The sequence below is a fragment of the Dromaius novaehollandiae genome, chromosome W (assembly GCF_036370855.1).
Source record: "Dromaius novaehollandiae isolate bDroNov1 chromosome W, bDroNov1.hap1, whole genome shotgun sequence".
Lineage (NCBI taxonomy): Eukaryota > Metazoa > Chordata > Aves > Casuariiformes > Dromaiidae > Dromaius > Dromaius novaehollandiae.
The window spans coordinates 46,684,428-46,706,101 of record NC_088130.1 but is presented as its reverse complement, the minus strand read 5'-3'; the positions used below and the strand labels follow the sequence as shown (position 1 = coordinate 46,706,101).

At 38.1% G+C, this 21,674-nt stretch overlaps 1 protein-coding gene across 7 annotated transcripts in view; it reads left to right on the top strand.

Moving 5' to 3' along the window:
- Positions 1–21,674, top strand: part of LOC135323508 (microtubule-associated serine/threonine-protein kinase 4-like) — a 290,162-nt gene that overhangs the window by 221,477 nt on the left and 47,011 nt on the right. For 5 of the 7 annotated variants that reach the window (XM_064500493.1, XM_064500492.1, XM_064500491.1 and 2 more), the window contains 6 exons: positions 5,383–5,452; positions 8,220–8,240; positions 8,952–9,030; positions 14,210–14,367; positions 17,177–17,252; positions 18,624–18,833. In XM_064500493.1, coding sequence (XP_064356563.1) covers positions 5,383–5,452; positions 8,220–8,240; positions 8,952–9,030; positions 14,210–14,367; positions 17,177–17,252; positions 18,624–18,833 — 614 coding nt within the window. The remainder of the gene's footprint in view (positions 1–5,382; positions 5,453–8,219; positions 8,241–8,951; positions 9,031–14,209; positions 14,368–17,176; positions 17,253–18,623; positions 18,834–21,674) is intronic. The other 2 variants (XM_064500494.1, XM_064500496.1) reach the window with 1 other exon arrangement.

Genomic DNA, 21,674 nt, shown 5'->3' with positions numbered 1-21,674 from the left:
AAGATCTAGCTGTTAGGAAAAATGCTCTAAACCTTGTTTGTCTGTATCTTAGTAAAATGTTTTGTGTGTACCATATGGTGCCACTAAGACAGGTACTAGGACGAGAATTGCAAGGTAAGTAATATATCGGTTAAAGGAAAGAGGACAGAAGTTGGTGCTAAAAAGAAAAATACAAAGCAGGAGGGCAGGTTATCAGTAGGGTCCTCAGATCTTGCTTTTGTGTCCAAACCTGTTCGATCTTTTCATAAGTAACATTGACATAAAATTACTGTAGGTGATTCAAGTGAGAAGGCATCCAGGACGGAGCAGCATTTGAAAATTGGGTTGAGGTGACTGAATGATCTCAAGTATTGGATTAAAAAAGTATGAAATTACATAGCAACATGCAAAATTTTGTACTGGGGGGCCAGTAACAAAGATGTCTACTGTCAGCTCTGGACTCATCCTGTACAAGGAATTTAGGGAAGGATCTGAGTGCATTTTTGGATCAAATGATGTTTGCAAGGACTGATATTGTATAGCCATGAAAATCAAATCCTCTCTTCCCATGAGGGAAGCCATTTTCAGTTGAGTCTGGGAAGATTTCATGCCACTGAATAATGTCCCAGTTTTCATCTGGGATACCGCATACTGTTTTGGTTATACATGTCCAAGTGGGATCACATGAGGAGAAAGGCTAAGGGTATAGAATGGGAGAGCTTTTCATATAAGACTAAAAGATTGAGGCTTGTTTGACCTAACAAAAGGAAGACTGAAAAGCTTATACTGTCATCTAAATCAACCAGAGAGATTTTCTGCAGGGAGTGGAAAGACAAATACATGCTGGCCATATATACTTTTTTAAAAAATGGAGGATTCTAGGAGAATGTGAGGAATGCTGAAGGATCTTCCAGTAAGTGTGGCAGTGGCAAGCAACCTGTTCCTGTTCCAACCTCCTGGAGTCAGTAAATTTATGAATGGGATTGCATGATGTATTTGCCTAAAGCAATATTTCATGGCCAAGGAGGTCTTACCTCCAATCCATAATCCTCTTTCTAAACATGTTGCCGACTTTTACTTTGAGAGTAGGCTTTTCTCTAAGTGTCAAAAATTGTTCTGTAGTAAAGCTGTTCTCTTCATGCTGTGCTAGAGGAACAGTCAAAAATCATACATTTTTCATGGTGAAATACAGGAGTGCTAAAAGACAAAGATAAGAAGGTAGCGCTCTGATTCTGTTTTCAGAAGAAAACTGATGTTTGAAGAAAAGAAAATAATACAGTATTTCAACTTTTCTGACTGCTGCTGTGTGTAGAATAATAAAAACTGTTTTGCTGAAATCAGACTTTTTATTCAGTCTCACTCTCGGACAGAGTAAAACCAGTTTCAGAGGACCTGGTGTTATTTAGGGAATAATGTAGAAAGGAAAGAGTAAGTAGTAAGTTGCATCCAGATTCAATTGACTTTTAAATAATATGATATCAAAATATAATATTGCCACTATTTTATTTCTTTAAGTAGTGATCAGAACACGCAAAGATGCCACTGTTCCTGGTATGTCCATTCCCTGTGTTTTTAAGTGTGTAGTTTGTGTGGTGTCCTCTTGTTGTTATCCCTGCTGTGTGCCAGTACTTTGGTAATTGTGCCATGTCTTTTAGGGGGAAATTTCAGATTTCCTCTGGACATAGGCTGGAATGTTAATTCCAGTTCAGAGAAATGAGAATAACGTAGACATGGATACAGAATTCTGTCGAAGGTCTCTTACCCCTTCATGTCTAGCTAGTATTAATGTCTCCCAAAAGCAAGTGCTACAGAGCATGCCAGGAGACTTCAGTGACATCCAGGATGGGAGTATGAGATCTCCTTGAAGCAAGCCAGCTGCTAACCATAATGAAGTTATTTAGCAAAAAGTCTGGGTAGAGAAAGCCTGGCAAACAGATTTAAAGAGCTTGCAAATGTTCCCTGCTCTGTCTGGGAAAAGTCATTTGCTGGTGTGAAGCATAATTAATCCAGCTTTAGAAATAGCTTGAGCTCCTCACCTGTGAGCAGATCTCAGTGGAAAGCACCTGGGGAAGGGTTTGAAATGATCCTGCTGTGCAGCTGTGCGTTCTGCAGACTTGCCCAGTTCGTTACAGTATGAAAGTGAGACCTGTAACTGTTGGTGGTTTCTTGTATATTGTTCACTTCACAGCATGGGTTCACCACCAGATAAACTGGCACAGAAGAATGTATGTCCTGTGAATATATTATATTGCTGTGGTGCTGATGTACTGTGATTCATTTAAAAAGACCATCCAATAATGATGCCAAGACTTCAAACCGGAGTTGACTTTGATCCATCAGGAGTTTGGGTTAGCAATTATCATTAATTTCTTATTCCCTTGGTACTATCAGAAAGTCTTTGCATCAGAAGCTCTTTATTTCATAAGCAGACAGCTATCAAAATGCATTAATAGTATACAGTGAAAGTAGCATATGCCTTTTTAAAAGATTTAATACATTTTCCCTTTGTGGCAAAGACACAGGACTTCTTGAAGATAATTACAAAACAATCACACAATTTAATTAATCTGGGTATCGTTTTCTCAACAATAGCTGCTTACAAAATGAGGCCCCCCCTTGTATTGTTGTTAGGTAAAGTATTGTTCTGGTATGCTGATTGCCTGTTCACTATGTTACTTCTCCCAGAGGATGGTGGAGTTAATTATGTACCTAATGTCTGACCACCAGTCAGGTTTACTTTATCAGGTCAGAAACATCAGCAGTCATCTCGGCAGCGTAGAGATACCCAAGGACTAAAACATACAACAGTCAGAAGATCCCTAAGAACAGCAGGATTTGAGTAATAAGCATTGCACATATGGGCAGAGAATTAACTGGCACTGGTTTTCATTTGAAAGTCTCTCAGGTATTAACTTGCAGATGGGTGGATGAATGCTGTGATGGATGAAGGTCACGTATAGGACTCTGCTTCTAACCTATCTTGCTTTTCTGGAATACCACACCTCAAACCAGTAGTCACTTCTCCGGTCATTTGGAGTTTGGATTTTTCATTCTCTGTTTCCACCCTTGTCTTGAGTTGTTACTCAGACATGTGGATAAACACACAGGATTTAGAAATCAGTTATTTATACAGCTTTACCAATTTTTTTACTTTAAAAGCTTATTTTCTATTAAAAACAGTGCTTGAAAACTGATTTTGCCCTTTAACAGGATCTGATGCTCCTCCCGAACAGGAGTTTGCTGCTTCATGTTTTGTTTGTAATGAAGTGATCTTTGTCACTTGTAGCGAAGTAGCTTGCAGCACTGCATCTTGTTGAATCCACCACAGGAGTTATAAAATTACTCTATTCTTTTACTGTTTTTGTTTCCATGTAAAGGTTAAGCATATGTTCTGAATAAGTAACTGATGGACAAGTTAGGCATGCTGTTGATGTATGTTAAATAAGTATATCCATGTATAACTTCTAAATAGCTATCAGTAGAAAAAAATTCACAGACAACCCCCCACATGCTGACTTGTCAAATTACTTCCTGTCTAAAGGTGTTTATTTCCATAGAATTTTTCTTTAATTCTCTGCTCTTTTGCCAGAGTTTAAGGTAGCCTTTTGGCCTCCCCCCCCCCCCCCTTATCTAAATCCATGACGTATTCCCAATTACAGCTCATTCTTTCTAGTGCAGTATAGCTAGAGTATGGGACCATGTTTTATCTGCACAGTGTTACAGTTTTTTAGCTTATCTTTATTAAGCAGGGTCTGGTAGAAGCAGAAGAAATCCAGTTAGCTGTTAAATTAAACGAACTGTTGCTCTCCGTAATTTGGTGTTTGCTGTTCATGCAGGGCAAGAATAAATTGTGTTGGTCCCCAAATAAAGATTGAAATCTGTGCCACGTGTGGCTTTGGATTCCCCCCCCCCCCCCCCCCAGCCCCTCAGGGAACAAAAATGCTTGCAGCCTTGAAATTGTCTAGGCCCTCAGAAGTGTCTGAGGAGTGATGGAGAAATGGGTTCTTGGGGTGGGGAGGGGGAAAGGAGGGTTGGTTGCAAGGACATAATTCAACTGTGATAGATAAATGGACAAAAAGGAGTTGGGGATATTGGGCAGCTCAAGTGAAATCCTTGTCTTCTGGGGCCTTGGGATGAACAGATGCAAAAATGGGATTTCAGCACAGTTTAAAACAAACCAACAGACAAAGTATTTTACATCTGCTTCTGACCCCCCCCCCCCCCAATAAAAGTTTCTTCCATGTTTACTATCTGAATAGCTTCATGACTATGCTTTTTTGGTAAAATTAATGGGATCTGTTAAGGACATCACTATGATATGCACAATGTTAATTTAAAAATTTGAGTAGAAATCAAGGCCACATGAGGCCTTCAAGGAGTCCCTCTATTGGACTAGGTTTTTCTTTTCACAAATAGGTAGTAATTTTCTCCTCAAAAATTAGATATTGATTCTAAATGTATGCATAGAAGCTTTTCTATCTGTTGCTTAATTGCAGTTGCAGTCTCATTTACATCCCCCCAAAACTCATACAATAAATACATTCCTTTTTTCTTTTATTTGTTCTTATTGCAGTCTGTTTCTTATTTAAGGAAGCATTGTTTTTTAAACATGCGCAATAGGCTATGCTGCTTTAAAGCAAACGTTTTTAGCTTTTGGTTTTTATACAGGTGTCACCTTTACTACTTCTCTAGATACTGTGTTTCCTCTAATTACACCTGCGGAGCAGCGGGGCTGGCGGGAGGACCTCTCCCCAGCTGCCACCTTCCCTCGCTCCCCTGGCCAGCGCGAGGGCCCGTGCTCTAGTAGGAGGGAGCGACAGACCCCAGAGTTGTGACTGTTCACAGTGCGCAGTCACTTCTTACTGCTTCGGGAGGGGGAGTCACCTTTCCATGCCTTGATCTAACAAAGAACGGCGAAAAATGTCATTCTCTGTGTTTTGCCTCCTTATCTGGAGTTCAGAGCTAATAATAATAATAATGAAAAACTCATAATATAGCTGTTGTACAAAATGTTATAGACACTTTGTGTAAGGGCTAAATCATGCTAATCATGTTTTTGATTTTCTAACTCTCAAATATTTGTGTGATTTATAAACCCTGCGTTTCCAACATTCAGAATATTTCTTTCAAGCTAAAATACTGTTTTTGTAAACTTTAATTACTTTGAAAACAGAATTGTAAAATAAATTGTAGAATCCAATCATTAAAAATCAAATATAAATGAGAAATGGTTTGAAGTAAAATTCTGCTTCAGAGTTTTAGCTCCTCAGAGACCTTAAGAAGAGAGAATCAAAAATCGGTTTCTAAGCTGCCTGGAAATGCTAGGATGAGCATGTCTGAATGGAATTTTCTTTTTTTTCTAACATATGTTTATTTGTGTCATCCCCTTCCCCACTAAAACAGGAAACAGTCCTCAAGATAGCCCTAGAAACTTCTCTCCCAGTGCCTCAGCCCACTTCTCTTTTGCACGAAGGTAAGAATTTATTTGTAGTAAGTATTCTGTATTTTGCATAGAGGAAATGTTGCTGGACCCGGATATGAAATGATGGCTGCCAATACGTAGCTCTATCTGTCAAGTCAATCACTGAGAATGATTAGCTCTAGCTCTGTTACGTAAACTCTCTTAAACCTCAGTTGCAACAAAGTTGTACTAGATGATTGGTACAATGCAATCATACCTTTCTAAATTAAAAAGAAATTTTTTTGTTAACGGACTTTTAATTGCAATAGATTTGATTCAGACGATAAAATCAGAGTTGTTATCTCCTCATCCACTGAAATTTGGAGAATTCTCGAGCTACATCGAGTGCCCCCCACACACACACACACGCCTGAGAGGTTGTGAGGCGCAGAGTCTACCAGCGCCCCACCGCAGAACAGATGGAGCAGGAATTCCTGAGTTCTGTCCTGGTTTTCCTGGCAGCAGCTCTATTGTCACCACAAATTTAACATCTGACCTTGACCTGCTTCACTGTCTCTACAATTGAGAGTCATCTCTATTGTAGGAGTGTTGTGAGGATTAATTAATGTTGGTAGAATTTTTGAAGATAGAAAGTGAATTTGAAGTGATATATGAAGTAAATTATTATTATTAAATGAACCATAACCCAAGCTGATAGCATGTCACGGGAGACTGCCTAGTCGTGCCAATGTGGTTCCATATCACTTAACACCTTGTCAGCCTACCTCGAATAATGTGTTCATTAACTCTAAGCCTGGGAGAGTAGGTAGATTTTATATGTTGACTCAGGAGTCTATATGCAAAAATTGAGATTGGAATGCTGTGGCTGTTTTTTGTCTATTGAACAGTGTCAGGTATGTAGCTGTTGCATTCTCAGTTAGACAGCGCTCGCTAGTATAGCTTTATTTCCTCTATTTCAGGAGTTTAAGTTGTACACAAAAATTTGCACAAGTAGATGTAAGGAAACGCTTTATACTTTTTAAAAGCTGCAAAGGGGGGAGAAAGCTTTACTCCTGTATTCCTTTTATTCTTATTTGAATCAAACTCACTTTAAATGTGCAGCTTATAAAAAAGGAATCTTTCTTACGACTCTTCTTCGCTTTGATAGTATCTATCCAAGAGGAAAGATGTATCTTTTTAGATTGCTTCTTTTGGACATATTTTTAGAAAGATTCATTAAGCCCTGAAATAGCTTGTAATGGAAAAACCAGATGTGAAAAATTGTGAACATTATTTAGAAATACAGCAGACAGGAAATAGTTTTCCCATCCCACCAGTAATCAACAGAAAGTTGAAATCATTATGCTTCTGTGAACCTTAAAATTCAGGAGGAAAAAATGAATTTGTCTATCAGAGTTTCATTTTGACTTTGACCATTTTTAGAGTGTTCTAAGGGCATTGCAATGTTGTTAAGTTCAAAATGAAAAGTTTTAGCTAGCACAAGAAGTTTCTGCGATTTCAGACAATTTCACCACTTCTGTGTGATTCAAGAAATTTCTTTAAACCAGTTTCCTATGGAAACTTTTTTGTTGTTTACAGCAAAAATGTTTGATAGCACTAAGTTTAAAACAATGTTTGTATAGAATTTTCTTAGCATTTTGGTATATGTGTCATGGTTATCTTCATATAACCTGTAATGGGACACATGTTGATAGTCAAAGGGCCTGTGTGTATATTGCAGCTGTTCTCAAACTCATGAGTTTATTCCTTTTCTGTTTTGTGATACTTAATGAAGGTACAAAGGAAGGGAAGGGCAGTGTGCGGGTGTGTATGTGCATGTGATACGGTGTATTGAAGGAGCAGAGGTGAGGTGATACAAGGTGTATGGATAGTCCTTTTTCATCCACCCATCCCAGTTGGTGGGTACATCAAAAAACTGGGGAAGTGTGAGGAAGAGAGGGGCAGACCAAGGCAATGGTTTGGAGGTGTCCCGTGGGAAAGGACTGCTGCTGGGTAGCTGTTTCACATCCCATGCAGCCCAGGCCAGGCAGCGGCAGAAGAGAGTTGCAGCGCTGCGTCAGGGAGGTACCTGCCCCTCCGCCACGGTGCTGGCCGCCGTTCTCCAGCTCCCTCGTGCTGTGGCAGAGGCCGCGGCCTGGCTCTGCCACGATGGTGGAGGGAGGTAGCTGTGCTTCTGGTAGCAGCCAGTTAGGCCTCTTCTGCCAATACATAGGAGACCAGCATTTAGCAGCCTGTGGGTTGCCAACAGATCCTGCTTTGCCAAGCTTCTGGCAAATGGATAGGCCTGTGCTGTAGTGCAGAGGGCACAGTAGGGTGGTCTGGAGGAAGATGCTCAGGTGCTTGCTATACTTTTATACATTCTTGGAGATGTTATTTTCCATTCTCTGCTTCCCAGGTACATTGTGTGATATCCCGTTCCCATCTCCCATGGCCCTTCTGACTGGCAATCGCTGTGTTGATGCAGGATCCCTGTTCAATCTAAATCATTTAGTAAGGAAGTATTTTCTGTCTCACAGCTGCTGAATATACAGGTCTCAGCCATGCTTAAATACCTTCCAGGTTGTTTTTTTATTAACTGTGAACAAATTTAGCTTGTGCAGCTGAGACAAAAGGGAGGAAAAAAAAACTTTTTGAAATCAAGAAATCAAACTTGAGATTAGATTTTTTTTGTACTGGTTGTAAAACAAAGCTTGAATTCACCTATCTCTTCTCCCCCAGTATCATATTGTGTATTACTAAAAACAAATCCTATTTTGTTATTTATATATGTATTATTTTGCTTTTTTTCTTTAACATATTTGATATAATTGTACTCCAGTCATGGGCACCGAAATGACAGGTAAATGTTGCCTCCTCAAAAATCTAAATAGCAATCCCATAGTTGTTTTTTGATTTGTGTCTCTGAATATTTAAATTCCATGTTGTCTCTGTGTAGATCATCTGAAGTTATGAAAAATAGAAATTGTGTTTGCCTATGAATTTTTTTTATCCTGAAAAAGCATGATTTTAGCAGAAAAGTAGTTTTTCCTGATCTACATAGATCTTTCAAAAAGTTGAAGTTCTAACCTAACCATTCCAGTTACGTGACGCTAGTTTGCTGGTATCCTGTCCTGATGATCCCTCATATTTCAAACTGACTGTGCTGGTTATTCTATGGTTTAGAGCATTGTGGATTGTGTTTGTTCCCAAATTTTTAATTTGCTTCTCATTAGTTTGCATCTAATGGACCAGAGAGTTATGAAGACTCCTTGTGTCCATTTTTTAATGCATATTCATGAGAGAGAAGTTCTGTGGATCTGTTCATTTGCTTTGTAGTTGTTTCATCTCATAGATTTTAACTAGAAAAATAAAATGCACCCTAAAAATCCCAAAGCCTAAGTCATGCTTGCTTAATGTTTGTTTATTGTGATCCCCTGTGAAAGTTTACTTTCTATTAAAAACCCTGTTTGTATCATGCTTTTGGAATGCAGTTTTACACAATAACACTTTCACAGATGTTTCTGTGTAAGGATACTGCAGTGTGCATTTGCTAACTTCAGTTTCACAACAGGACTGATGGTCGCCGCTGGTCTTTGGCTTCCCTCCCTTCTTCTGGCTATGGTACAAATACACCCAGCTCAACTGTTTCTGTAAGTACCTACTTTGCTGTGCAGATAGATTTCTATTATAAGCTGTATCTTCTCAAAAGTAGCTTACTTCTTGCAGGACAAGATAATGCAAGTTTGGTTACCGTTGATAGACTTGGAATCAACTTGGAAAACATAACTTTTACATTCTAGAAATAGAGAAAAACTTAAGGCAACGTATGCTTTGCTTAGAGATCTTTCTTTCTGGAAGGGAAGTAGTATTTAACTGCCCCCTTTTGATCTGTAGATCGCTATGAGGGGAGTCATACTGCCTTATTTTTACCATCTAGATGTTAGGTATGCAGTCTGAGTGAGGCTCCCTTGGTAATGAAAGAGAAAGCATCCCACAACATGAGTCATCTGTCCTACCTTAGACTCCTGTCTCAAGATGGGATGAATCAGGCATTTGCAGTCTCTCTACTTTGACAATGGTGAGATGTTAGTGCATAATGTTGGATGAGATATTAGCTTTTTGGATGGCTATAATTAGAAGAGATCAATCCCTTAGGATACACAATAAGATAAATATGATAGTCTATGTTGTTTGTTTTTTGCCTGTTAGATCAATCATTTTGCCTTAAAACTGATCTCATTTTGGACTGACCTGCCACCCACCTCCACCTGTGCTTGCACTATCTGCATTGTGAAATGCATGATGGCAGTAGGTGAGATCCTGCTTTGTTACTTAGTAGCTTGGCAGCCAGAGAAATGTGAATCTGTACTTTTGCACATCACATACAGCTCTGCTGGAGAGGAAGCATTGGGTCATGTTACAGTCTGGAGCTAAGCAATCCCTCTTGACAGTCACACCTGAGAGACTGGGGAGATACTGCTGCGGATGAAGCCTGCTTCAGAAGTGGCAGATAGTGGGCATTTTGACACTTACTGCATCTCCTACAGCAGAGGCCTTCGTCATTGTATATCCAACTATGGCTCCTCAAAAATTCCTAGTTTTATCTCTTCAGCCTTGTTTTGCACCTATAGGCTTGCATCTTTAACAAAAATACTGTTTTATGCATGGTACGTAATATTATTGGAGACCTTTTATATGATTTCTTTTTTTAATACTTCTTTTACAATTTAAGTAGGCTTTTTCTTACCTTGGGTGTGTTCTATTACTCTTGTGAAGATGGTGAGTTCCTCATCCTGTACACTGATAAAACTTGACTATTATATTATGATCAACTCTCTTAATTTTGTCTGCAAAGGTTTCTGGAAAATTTAGCCAATTCTTTGTCTGTTGACTTCAAATCAAGTTGGGGGATTTTGTGCATCTTAAGAACTGTTCTTCAGCAACACTGATTCTTGACCTCTACTTTTCTTCTCGTGTAAATCTTGCTTTTGCCAAGCAAATTGCCTGATTTCACGTTAATTCCCTAACTAGTTTCTGTAGTGCATGTGTACACATCTCTCATTGGAACTAGATCAAATGTGCTGTGCTATTGACTTGAAATACATTGACATGAAGGAGGTTATGTCAGATGGTAAGTAATTGCTATAGCAGTCCCATTGTTGTTATAAGAAACAGACTTGTGCTAAAAAGGAAATGAAAAACTATGTGTTGGAAACATATCAAAATACAATTCTGATTTCCAAGCTATAGGCATAGGCTTTTTCCTTGACTGTCGGCAATTTTAAAATGGTAATTCTAGTTCATTTACTTATTTCTGGGCTCCCACTTAGGTTTACCAACTATTGTATGCATGCTGGACCATGGAATAGTTTTATGTTATTTCCATACTTCTTATGAAAAAGTATAGTGCTGTCATATATGGACTTAGAAATCTTAATCTCTGTAATAGATTGCTTGTTGAGTCCTCATATTTCCTGACTAGACCACATCCTATAGATATAAAATAGATGTATTCCTTAGCATTGAATGAACAGCTCCTGAATTGCGGAAAGAAATCTGGGTTTCTTTGTGGTGGTGGTGGTGGTGGGGGGGTTGTTTTGTTTAATAAATAAGTTTGAATATTGTTGAAGAAACCAGGAATATAAAATTGATGCCCAATATTTCTATCTTTTTTTTCCTGTTTGGCTGTTGGACTGCTTCTTTTTAATTTGTCCTCCACTGTTGATGCACCTTGTAAAAGCACTGCTACAACCTCTGAATTTTAAGACGTGGTCGCTATTTCTTTGCTACTCAGAAAAGATCCTTTTCATTTTTGCTTTTTACCCACTGGATGTTATACTTGAATCAGAAAATGAAAACTGGATGTGTAGCTCATCTAATTGGTTTTATGTACTTTGTCAGAATCTGAAACAGCTAGCCCTGTGCAGCCTCTTCCTCTGTATCTTTACAAGTTCATAGAAATGATGAGAGACCACTCCACAAACAGTAGCCTAAGTGTACCTGCAACACACTTCCTTTTCAATACAGGATAAATAAGATCCACTTAATTCAGAGATTTATCAATTTTAGACCAGGAACAGTTTTTACGTGTTGTAATGGAACAAAACTTTGATCTTTATGATCAACTGAAGGTCAAAGCGGGGACAGAAAGGTCTGTAGTAATCATGATTTTTGTTCTGATGAATGCAGGGCACTGTGTCTTGCTAAGCCTCTTTTTTCGTAACTTTTTTTATATTGAGAGTGGTGAGATTGAAGTTAATGGAAGTTCATGGGTTTAGAAATGGTGGAAGTACCACATATTCCAGTTCTCACAATGGAGCTGAAAGTAAATGGAAATGGCTCCTGCAAAGTGTGTTTAATGGAAAGAAAACTCTTGATTTTTCATATTCTAGCAAAGATGGATCTAGTCTTTCCAGTTAGAGAGATGTGGTAGAAGAGATCTGTGTATCTTTAGGAGAGCAAACCTGTAAAACCAGTAAAATGAGAATATTTAGTTGCATGTTATTGCTGGTAGTTTATACTTTTGGAAGCTTATTCAAATGGGGAAGTAAGGTAGGGAGGTGAGGAAAGCCTTTGGGGCTGCGTTAGGTGATACTGGCTCTGAATTTGTCCTGTTGCTTGAATAAGTTGCCTTCTCATGATGTGCTGAGATTATGCATTTTAAATATATACTAAATCTTAAATAATTTTTGAAGAAGCTATTCTTCTTGAATGTTATGAGAGCTAAATAAGAGTTTTGCTATGAGAATTTGGATTTGTGCAGAGGTCTGAATTCAAACCTCCAAGAAAACAAGGTCTTTGTGTGTGATGGTCCTGAGGCGACTTGGTGACCTTAGTGAAAGAAAGATTTTCTCTTTAATACTGTTGCATCTAGATTCCCTGACACCTTTTATGAGGAAAAGCATGATGTAGGTTATTGTCCTCCTCATTTCCCAGAATCTCTTGAAGTGTAAGAGAGAGAAATTGATTTTACAGAAATAGGCATGTGTGATAGTTTCTACTGGGTAATTATTGTGCTAGAATATCTTTTAACTTGTTGAGTATGGCTTTAGGAAATATGCCATAAGGTTAACTGCAACTACCTGTCGTAGTGTGAGGTAAGAAAGAACTTGTTTATGCTGTGTGCTGAATTATGTGCTAAGACTGAAACTCGTGAGTGAGTTACTGTGGCTTGACAAGTTACTGTGCATCAAGAGTACCGCAATAAATTCTTGATGCGCATGCTTCTTTGCCTGCAGCAAAGGCAAGATATTGCAGCCTCACTAACTTTAACTTGTTCTAATGTGATGTAATTTTCCCATGTAGACCAGTCCTGTGAGAGTTAACCTTTCCCAGTAGTGTGGTGTTTTTTTCTTTTTCTTTTTATCCTTTTTTTTCTTTTAACAAATGACTTCTCGAGGTCTGGCGTGATAATGAATCTTTTCTTGAGTTCGCAGGATTTAGGATAGGTTCACCTTTTACCACATGAGTTTCTAAGAAATTATGAAGACTGTCTAGTTTCTGTGCTTAACAGGCTGGATATTACCTGCTGACCTTAGCAATGTAGGGCAACACCCGTACAGTAATGAAGTTTATTGATTTGCCTCACTTGCGATGATACAGCAAAGAAGTTCTTATTGTGCTGGCCGCCAATAAAGAAACAGCCAGGCAGGGGCCTTGGTGCCCTTTATGAGAAGCCAGAGAAGAACAGTAGTTTGCACAGCATGAAGACTGACATACAGAAGAATCTCACTTTGTTGAAAAAGTCACCTGCAGGAAAGGTGGTCTCTCATGCCCCCCCCCCCCCCCCATTCCCTCTGTTCCCCCCAAGTAAAATATAGGGTATGTCTGCATGGCACCAAGCAGCACAGTGCAGTGATACAAAGATATCTGTGATCAAGCTATTCTGGAAACCAGCTTTGATACCAGAAACAGCATCTCACTGTCTTTTCACTAATAAGTCCTAATTAGCAAGCTTGTTTGTAAATGTATTGCGCTATGTACACATTTTTTATGAGGACATCAAATGCAGGCTCATTGAAGTTTGAGATTCAACACCGAACATTTCGTGTGGCTCCGGTAGCAATGCTGTGTAAAAGACAGGGAAGTATGATAGTATTATCATCTGCTCTGCATTGCTTTGTATAGTATGTCATTTACTTGCAATTTTGCAAGGCTGGTTATTGTGGTAAAACTTCCAATCTCATAACTGTTTGTATCTTGCATTTTTAAACTAAGTGGATGGTTTAAATGTAATTTTTCGTTTTTGTCACTCATAGAACCTATCTTGATACATGTATTAAGTTCTTTTGCTTCACTTTAGATATACAGGCTTTTTATTTAAAAAAAAAAAAGCGTTTGAATATTTTCAGCAAGAATTTGGATTATATTTAATTTTTTTTAATGAGGCATTTATAATGTCTTAAAAGCAAATTTAGACAGCTGAATACTTCAGTATTTAGAATTGCAATTTGTGTTGTGCCAGTAATTTGTACTCTATTGCTATCATACTTATTCTGTCCTACTGAAATAATTAATTTTCAGTAGGCCCTTTTTTAAATGTTTTTTAAATGTTGGTGTGTATTACTGGCACCAGATGTCATCTTTGCCTTAGACTGAGAGAATTTAAACTTTTGAAATGCAATGTCTCTTTCTTCTGGGGCTAAAGTAGTTTTATATTTGCTATATGTTTAGCTCATGAAGTCAAGACTAATTATTTTCATCTTTCAACTGGTAGTCAAGCATGAGAAAAAGCAGCAGTTTATAAATTAAATGGCTTTGTTCATGAGCAGTGAATACAGTCTTGAAAGTGTTTTTTCAGCCTGAAACTTCTGTTCTCTGTTCTTGTAGTCATCCTGTTCCTCTCAAGAGAAGCTACACCAGTTACCATACCAACCAACACCTGATGAACTACATTTTTTATCTAAACATTTCTGTACCACTGAAAGCATTGCCAGCGATAGCAGATGCCGGACCACTCCAATGCGTCCTCGGTCCAGAAGCCTCAGGTGAGTTTGTCTGTCTGGAAATAGTGGTTGAACCTAAGTTTATAAATTTCTGAAGCATTATGGTTTTGTACATTGGCATTCACTGATTATTGCTATTTTCAAAATAGCTGTAATGTAATACAAGAAGTAAGGAATTTGAGGCTGAACAATAATCCTCTTAAATTGTTTCTTAATACTACTTAAATTGTTGTTTCGATCATTGATTATTTCAGTGGTTAATATTGTATGGTAGGGCTTAAAGGATGTAGCTGATAACTTCCATCTACATGAACTGTCCTGTTGAACTAGTCATTACTAATCTGGCTGTAGCTCTGATTTGGTTCCAGCGTTCAAAGTATTTACAGAATAGAACCCTTCTTTAGAGAAGTAATTTTAAATTTATTTATATTCTAGGACTGTTTAGAAAGAAATGGGGTAAAGAGCTAAGGGGTGGGAGGAATGCATTTGTTTACTGTCTTTAACTAAGATGAATTTTGGTTGCTTGTTTCCTAAAGACTAGGCCTCTTCTGCTTGCTTTCCCCTGGCTGCTTGTGCAAATGTGTTTTATCCAAGATCAGAATAGGTTAGATGGTATGTGGAAAATGCAGAACAATATTACAGATAAGTTTTGAAGAACTAGAGAAGAAAAGGAGGTATTATAGTTTTAATTGTTGTATCGGTCTTTTCAGAGTTTTAAAAATAGTTCTACAGGTATACAGAAATCCAGGATTCACCATTTCATTGTAATATATCTTATGTCTTTCTTGATTTTTACTTTATTTAAAATTCTGTGTTAGACTGTTGTGATAAATGAAGCTGTTACCGGCGTGAAACAGCAGAGTAGTTACTAAGGAAAAAGGTTTCTTCATTAGAAGATTACAAATGTAAAAAGTTTTATATGTATTGCCATGTTTTTCAATTTCTGCTTGTTTTTTTTTAACATTTTAAGAATTAAAATCTTCCATTTCAACTCTCAGAGCATGTACAATCACTCTACGGGAAAAAAGACAGAGGTATTTTCAGAAAGCTGATGATGCTGCAGGAGTGTTGTGATGAAATTATGTCCCTACCATGTCCTCAGTATTTCTAATTTGCCTATGGGTGTAGGTAAAAGATTGTTCATTTCAGTTAAGGAATCTACTATTGTGATATATTCAGGCAGATGTTATTGCTCATTTTTGCCCTTTAGAAAACCAGAATGCAGTTCTTCTGTTCATGCAAGAACACATTATGATAAAAATTCTCCTAGAAGATGGCACTGCCTTTGTGGGATCTTTTTCTTGATACACCACATGATTGTGTTGCCATTCAGAGGGGACATCAACAGAATGGAGAGATAGGCAGTGAGGAACCTCATCAAGTTCAGTAAAGGGAAGTGCGAAGTCCTGCAGCTGGGGAGGAATAACCCTGTGCACCAGTACAGGCTGTGGGGACTGACCAGCTGGAGAGAGGCTCTGCAGAGGAGGACCTGGGGTCCTGATGGAGAACAAGTTGACCATGAGCTGCCCACATGGCCTTGTGCCAAAGAAGGCCAGTGGTATCCTCGGCTGCATTAGGTAGAGTGTTGCCAGCAGGTTGAGGGAGATGATCCTCCCCTTCTACTCAGCCCTGGAGAGGCTGCACCTGGAGTACTGTGTCCAGTTCTGGGTTTCCCAGTACAAGAGAGACATGGAGCTACTGGAGCAAGTCCAGTGGAGAGCCACTAAGATGATTAAGGGGCTGGAGCATCTCTTGTATGAGGGAAGGCTGAGAACTGGGCCTGTTCAGCCTGGAGAAGGAAAGACTGAAGGGGGATCTTATCAATGTGTATAAGTATCTGAAGGGAGGGTATAAAGAGGTTGGGCCAGACTCTTCAGTGGAGCCTGGCGAGAGGCAATGGGCACAAACTGAAACATAGGATCTGAACATGAGGAAAAACTTGTTTACTGTGTGGGTGACTGGGCACTGGAGCAGGTTGCCCAGAGAGGTTGTGGAGTCTCCTTCCTTGGAGATATTCAAAAGCTTTCTGGACGCAGTGCTGGGCAATGTGCTCTAGGTGACCCTGTTTGAGCAGGGGGATTGGACTAGATGATCTGCAGAGGTCCCTTCCAACCTCAGCTGTTCTGTGATTCTTACTCTGTGTCTTTTAGACCAGGCTGAATGGGTCAGTGTCACCAACCCAGGAAAATGAGATGGACCTTTCTAAAAGAAATGGTAACTGACTATATTAGCCAAGGCCATGGGTACCTTTTATGAATTGTTTTCCTGCTAGTCTCATGCTCATCTTCAGGCACAGTGCTCCTGGTATTGAGGGAACCTATGTGTGTGTATAGCACTGTTCGTAGGGAGTTGCTGCCTTTATTTGCCAGTTAGATTGGAAGTAAATTGTGTCATTTTGATTTTTCTTTTCTGATCTGTTTAAAAAAAAAATCTTGAATTCTTCTCAACACTTTTTACTTGTAGCTTGCATTTTTACTTGGTCAGGTTACACTGTTTTGACTGTATGTTACCTTCAAAGGGACAGGTATAGTTATACACATAATTGGTTGTTGTCTCCCGAGTTAAATATATTTCAATGTCCCTTTAGAGAAAAAGGTAATGTCATGAGTATTACAAAACTGTCTGTATCCTGAAGTGCAGTTATAAACTAAGAAAACGTTGACAGTTAGAGGAGCACATGAAATAACCTTAAATGCCTGGTCAGAAATAGCAGAAAGGGACTGCCTGTACAATTGATTAGAGAATGTAGCTTTCCAGTGAAGTCTATGCTAAATAAACTGTACAGAAATATAAAAACCAACTCTAATTCATGGTAAGACAAATTAAAAAGGATAATTTGCTTTGCTTGCAGCCCTGGACGTTCTCCTGCCTGCTGTGACAATGAAATAATAATGATGAACCATGTCTACAAAGAAAGGTTCCCAAAGGTAATGAATTATATTTAAGATACCCCGTATCTAAACTTAGAGGAAACATAGGCTCTAAGTGAGTGGCGTTTTTGTTATGGGAACTAATGATCCAAGCCTGTAATGGCTTTCATAAAGCATCACCAAGCTCTTATTGTCACAATGAAGAAAAACCCTGCTGAGAACTGGACATTCAGTTGGCAAAGCTGCTGAACTGGTTTTGAAATGAATCGTACTGGTAATATATTCTGCTGATTGGAAAGCTGTGATACACTTGATTTCAGTAGTTGGTGTATAGTTGCAGTAAGTTTATTTTAGATTAGAACAGAACACATTTCTGTTGTTCAGTATTGCACAGCATTCACTGATATACCTGCAAATTCCTTTCTTCAGTGGCATTTCTTCTATTTCCTTAACGCTCTTTATATACTTATTTTAATAGTGAAGGGTTAGGAGGGTTTCACTACAAGATACCAAATGAGAAAAGGTTGCTGTCATGTCCAGAGGTCTGGGATACAGATGAATTCGAAGGTGCAGGCATGTTGCTAGGAGCACTGCATTCTCAGTTGCTCCTAGGAGTTTGATGTTTCCTGAAAAATAAATAATATAAAGTAAAGCTGATACAGTTCCAAAACGTGCCTACAAAATAGGAGATCTGAAATATGAAGAGGTGTTTGTCTGGATTTGCAGAGTGGCTGAGCAATACTCTGAACTATGAAATGACCCACTTGTTTCAATGGGTGAGATATGAACTAAGAGGTGTTGGTTTACTATTTAATAAGAAAAATACTGAAATGTCTTTAGTAAGTATCAGCAATTGTGTGAGAAATGGACATTTGGTTCTGTAAAGCAGATGCATCTAGTAACCTGCGTGCACATATTACAGGATCTGTGAGCCTGTGTTTTTATTGGTTAATGTTCTTTCAAACACTACCCAGGGAAGTAGTTTCACGGTATAACCTGTATGAAAGGAAGGAAGATGCTCTGGTTTGTAGTACCTCCAGTTTTAGCAGAACAGACAAAGGAGACCTCTGTGAGTTTTCCTTTTTTATTTTGACTTGAACTTAAGGGTTTACTGTTGTAGGTGTTGCTCTAGTTCTGCTTTGTGTTCATCACAAGATTACTGCACAGTGTATCGCAAGTGGCAGACATCAGGGAGGATATGCATAATAATAGTAAGGCTGTTGCTTTTTTGCCCCAGTAATGTGGGGAAATGTCATCTGTCATTTTGCCTCTCTATTTGCTTGCTTTTTTTGCTTTAGCCATTTCATGTAGTGTGCCAAAATATCTTAGGCAACACAGAAATGTTGTAAAATCAGAAGCACACTTTGACATTGTTAGAATTTCAGGAAGGGCTGATTTTTTTTGTATCATGTGTGTGCTTGTATGTAGGCCACAGCTCAGATGGAAGAACGGCTTCAGGATATTATAACAAATCATTCCCCAGATAACGTCCTTCCCCTGGCAGATGGAGTGCTCAGTTTTACCCACCATCAGATCATAGAACTGGCGCGAGATTGCTTGGATAAATCCCACCAGGGCCTCATCACGTCACGATACTTCCTTGAATTACAGCAGAAATTAGACAAATTGCTACAGGAGGTATGAGCCATGAGATTACTCTTATCTTTGGTTGAAAAATGGTTTAAATCTGTTTGCCTAAGAGTTGTTGCCTTGAAATAATCATGACTGTTGCACTCAAATAATTGTGAAAGTGGTATTCATAGCCATTTTAGTCTGCATAATGACCATTACAAGGACTATAAGGCATCCTAGTGTACTACTCTGGGATAAATGGGTTATAAAGATTTCAGGAACAATAGCATTTTGTTATGCATCGGAAGTTATAAATTACTTAGAGAAGTGTGTGTATAAGCCTTAAATGAGGAGACTTACAGTTCTATTTACTATGGATAAATGAGGAAAGATATACTCTTTTCCCTTTATCAACCCTACTAATTGCCTGCTGCGTTGAGAAAGCAAACAGCAGCCCTGCTACAGTTAGCTGCTATTAGCTGAAGGTTATTTAATTATTTAAAATATTCTTAATATTCCTTTCATAATTAAACTGTTTATTAGCAAAAAAAAAAAAAAAAAAATCAGTTCTAAAAGTGTTAAAAAAAAACAAACTTAAATTAGTCAGCTAAATGGATGAGAAAAACTTGGTACTTGACTGAGTGAATGTACCATGGTGTAAGTCACTATAATTTATAAATACATAATTTTTAAAACGAGGATTATGTTAGATGCTATATTGCTGTTTGTGCAGGATTCACACACAATGATTGACAGTGCATTATGACCCAGAGTTTCTGAGAGACCAGCAGATTGGATATTGACTTGAAATTTGCCAAGTGAGATGTTAAGATACCCTGCCTGTCTTAATTTATGTCTTTTCCTCTGCTTTTTTTGAAATGCAGGAGCAGTTTCCAGAGGTTTTGGTTGATTCTTTCTGTGCTGCTTTTTTGTTAACTTCTATTTAGCAAATAGCTATTTTTTCTTTTAATAATTTCTACAACTGCTGAATTTTGAACTTTTTCTTTTCATAAAGGAGTGTAAAAATTGACACATCAATGAAGTATTTGTGGATTACTGAAACTCTGTTTTTCAGTCAGGGAACATTCATGGCACTTTTCTAAATAATCAAAAAGAAATTTGAACTAATGACCCTGTTGTGAAATGCTCATTTTTATGATACCAAAGTGCAGTCAGAGTTGGCCAAGATACTGACTGGAGATACCTGACTATGAATTAAGTTATGCTAGTGTTAGTGTCATAATGGAAAGAAACATGTCTTAAAAGTTAAGATTCACTGAATCATGTTAACAGTAATGTGTTAAGTGTGTTTAAAATGGCTGTGCAGTAAGTAGAGCTTAGAGTATAAGTTGGCTCATTCAGTTAAAAAAAAAAAAAAAACCAAAAAAACTCTAGTGAGTTATTTTCCAAGCTGTATATAAAACAATGCATCAGTCAAAAAAAAATCATTCCTATCATATTCTGTAATGCAGATTTTGTATGATGTAAGTTTCTTGCTTTGTAACAATTTAATTCCTTAAATTATTCAAAGTAGCTTTTGAGTACCTGTCAATAATTTAACATGAGTATAAGAAAACTTGTTCTTTGCACAACTGAGTTATGAGAACTCAGTTTTCTTTGGATTCTTGTGATACATTTGTTATTGGTTCCCAGCTGTGACATTTGGCAGAAAGCTGCATCTCCTACTGCTACTTGGCATGCTGTGATTGCTTTACATAACCAGGGAGAGACTCCCCCGAGGCTTGAGCAGTTTGGTTCGGCTGACATTTTTTTAATTCTAACGTCAAGGTCAAGGGGATCTGAAAGCTTTCCTGCTTCATCCCTCTTTCACATGTATTGAATTTTCTGTTCAGATACATATTTAGGTGTCTACAAAGCCATACAAAGTTGCTTTAAATATTGCTCATGATTAAAATAGGCAGGCGTTTTGTTTACAAAAGAGTTCTCTTTGGGCTTAGTGTGCAGAATAAATATGCTTGTGTCTGATTAAGGTTCTTCCAAAACCTATTGCAGAGTGCTAGATTGGTTCTTCCGTGTGTGTGCGTGTGGGTGCACGCGTGTGTGTGTGTTTTGTTTTTTCTAACTTCATAGATTAATTGCTCTCAGAATATGTGTGGGGGGGTCAAATTACAGTGCTGAAGTTGAGGAGGAGTTCCACTATGTAGCTTTATGTTTTCTGTAGACTTTTTAATACCGAAAATATAATTTAAGATAAATTATCTATGTAAAGTACCTAGTTGTTCATATTAATCACTTTCCAAATGTTAGCTGGTTAGTTTTCTTTGAATTCTCTTCATGGTTTTGAATGAGCGAGAGGGTTAGGAAAAACTGTGGTCTACAGTTTCTGCTGTTCAGAACAAAGAAATGCTTTGTTTGATATTTGAGTGAAAGGCTATCAATATATTTTAATCAGAAGAAAGAGCATATGGCATTTTTGTGTTCACTAGGGTCCTTAAATTATACCCTTCGTTCTTAGATAAGAAAGCTTGAAAGAAATTTGAAATGCAGTTCAGACCCTTGTGCAAATCTCTTCAAACCTTCCAGAAGCAATTTTTTTGTATGTATTCTTTTATAGCGTTATTCCCCCTTTGTCACTGTCATCTTTGCAGAACTCAGTTTCTCATTGTCTCGTCTTTCTGCACATACCTGTATTTGGCGCCTCTGTGCAAGAATTAGCATAGTCTCCTATTTGTAGGTCATTTTAGTATGATGTGTCCATAGGAAATGATTTTCAGTTGGGCATGGATGTTACTTACATTTATTGATATTACGTATGTCAGCTCTCTTTTCATTCTAAAATTAATAACTAAAGCTGGGAGACAGTTGTACGTGTAGACAAATGTTGTATTGAAATGCACTCTCTTCTTATCTAAAACTGATAGTACTAAGTTAAGACATGCAGATACT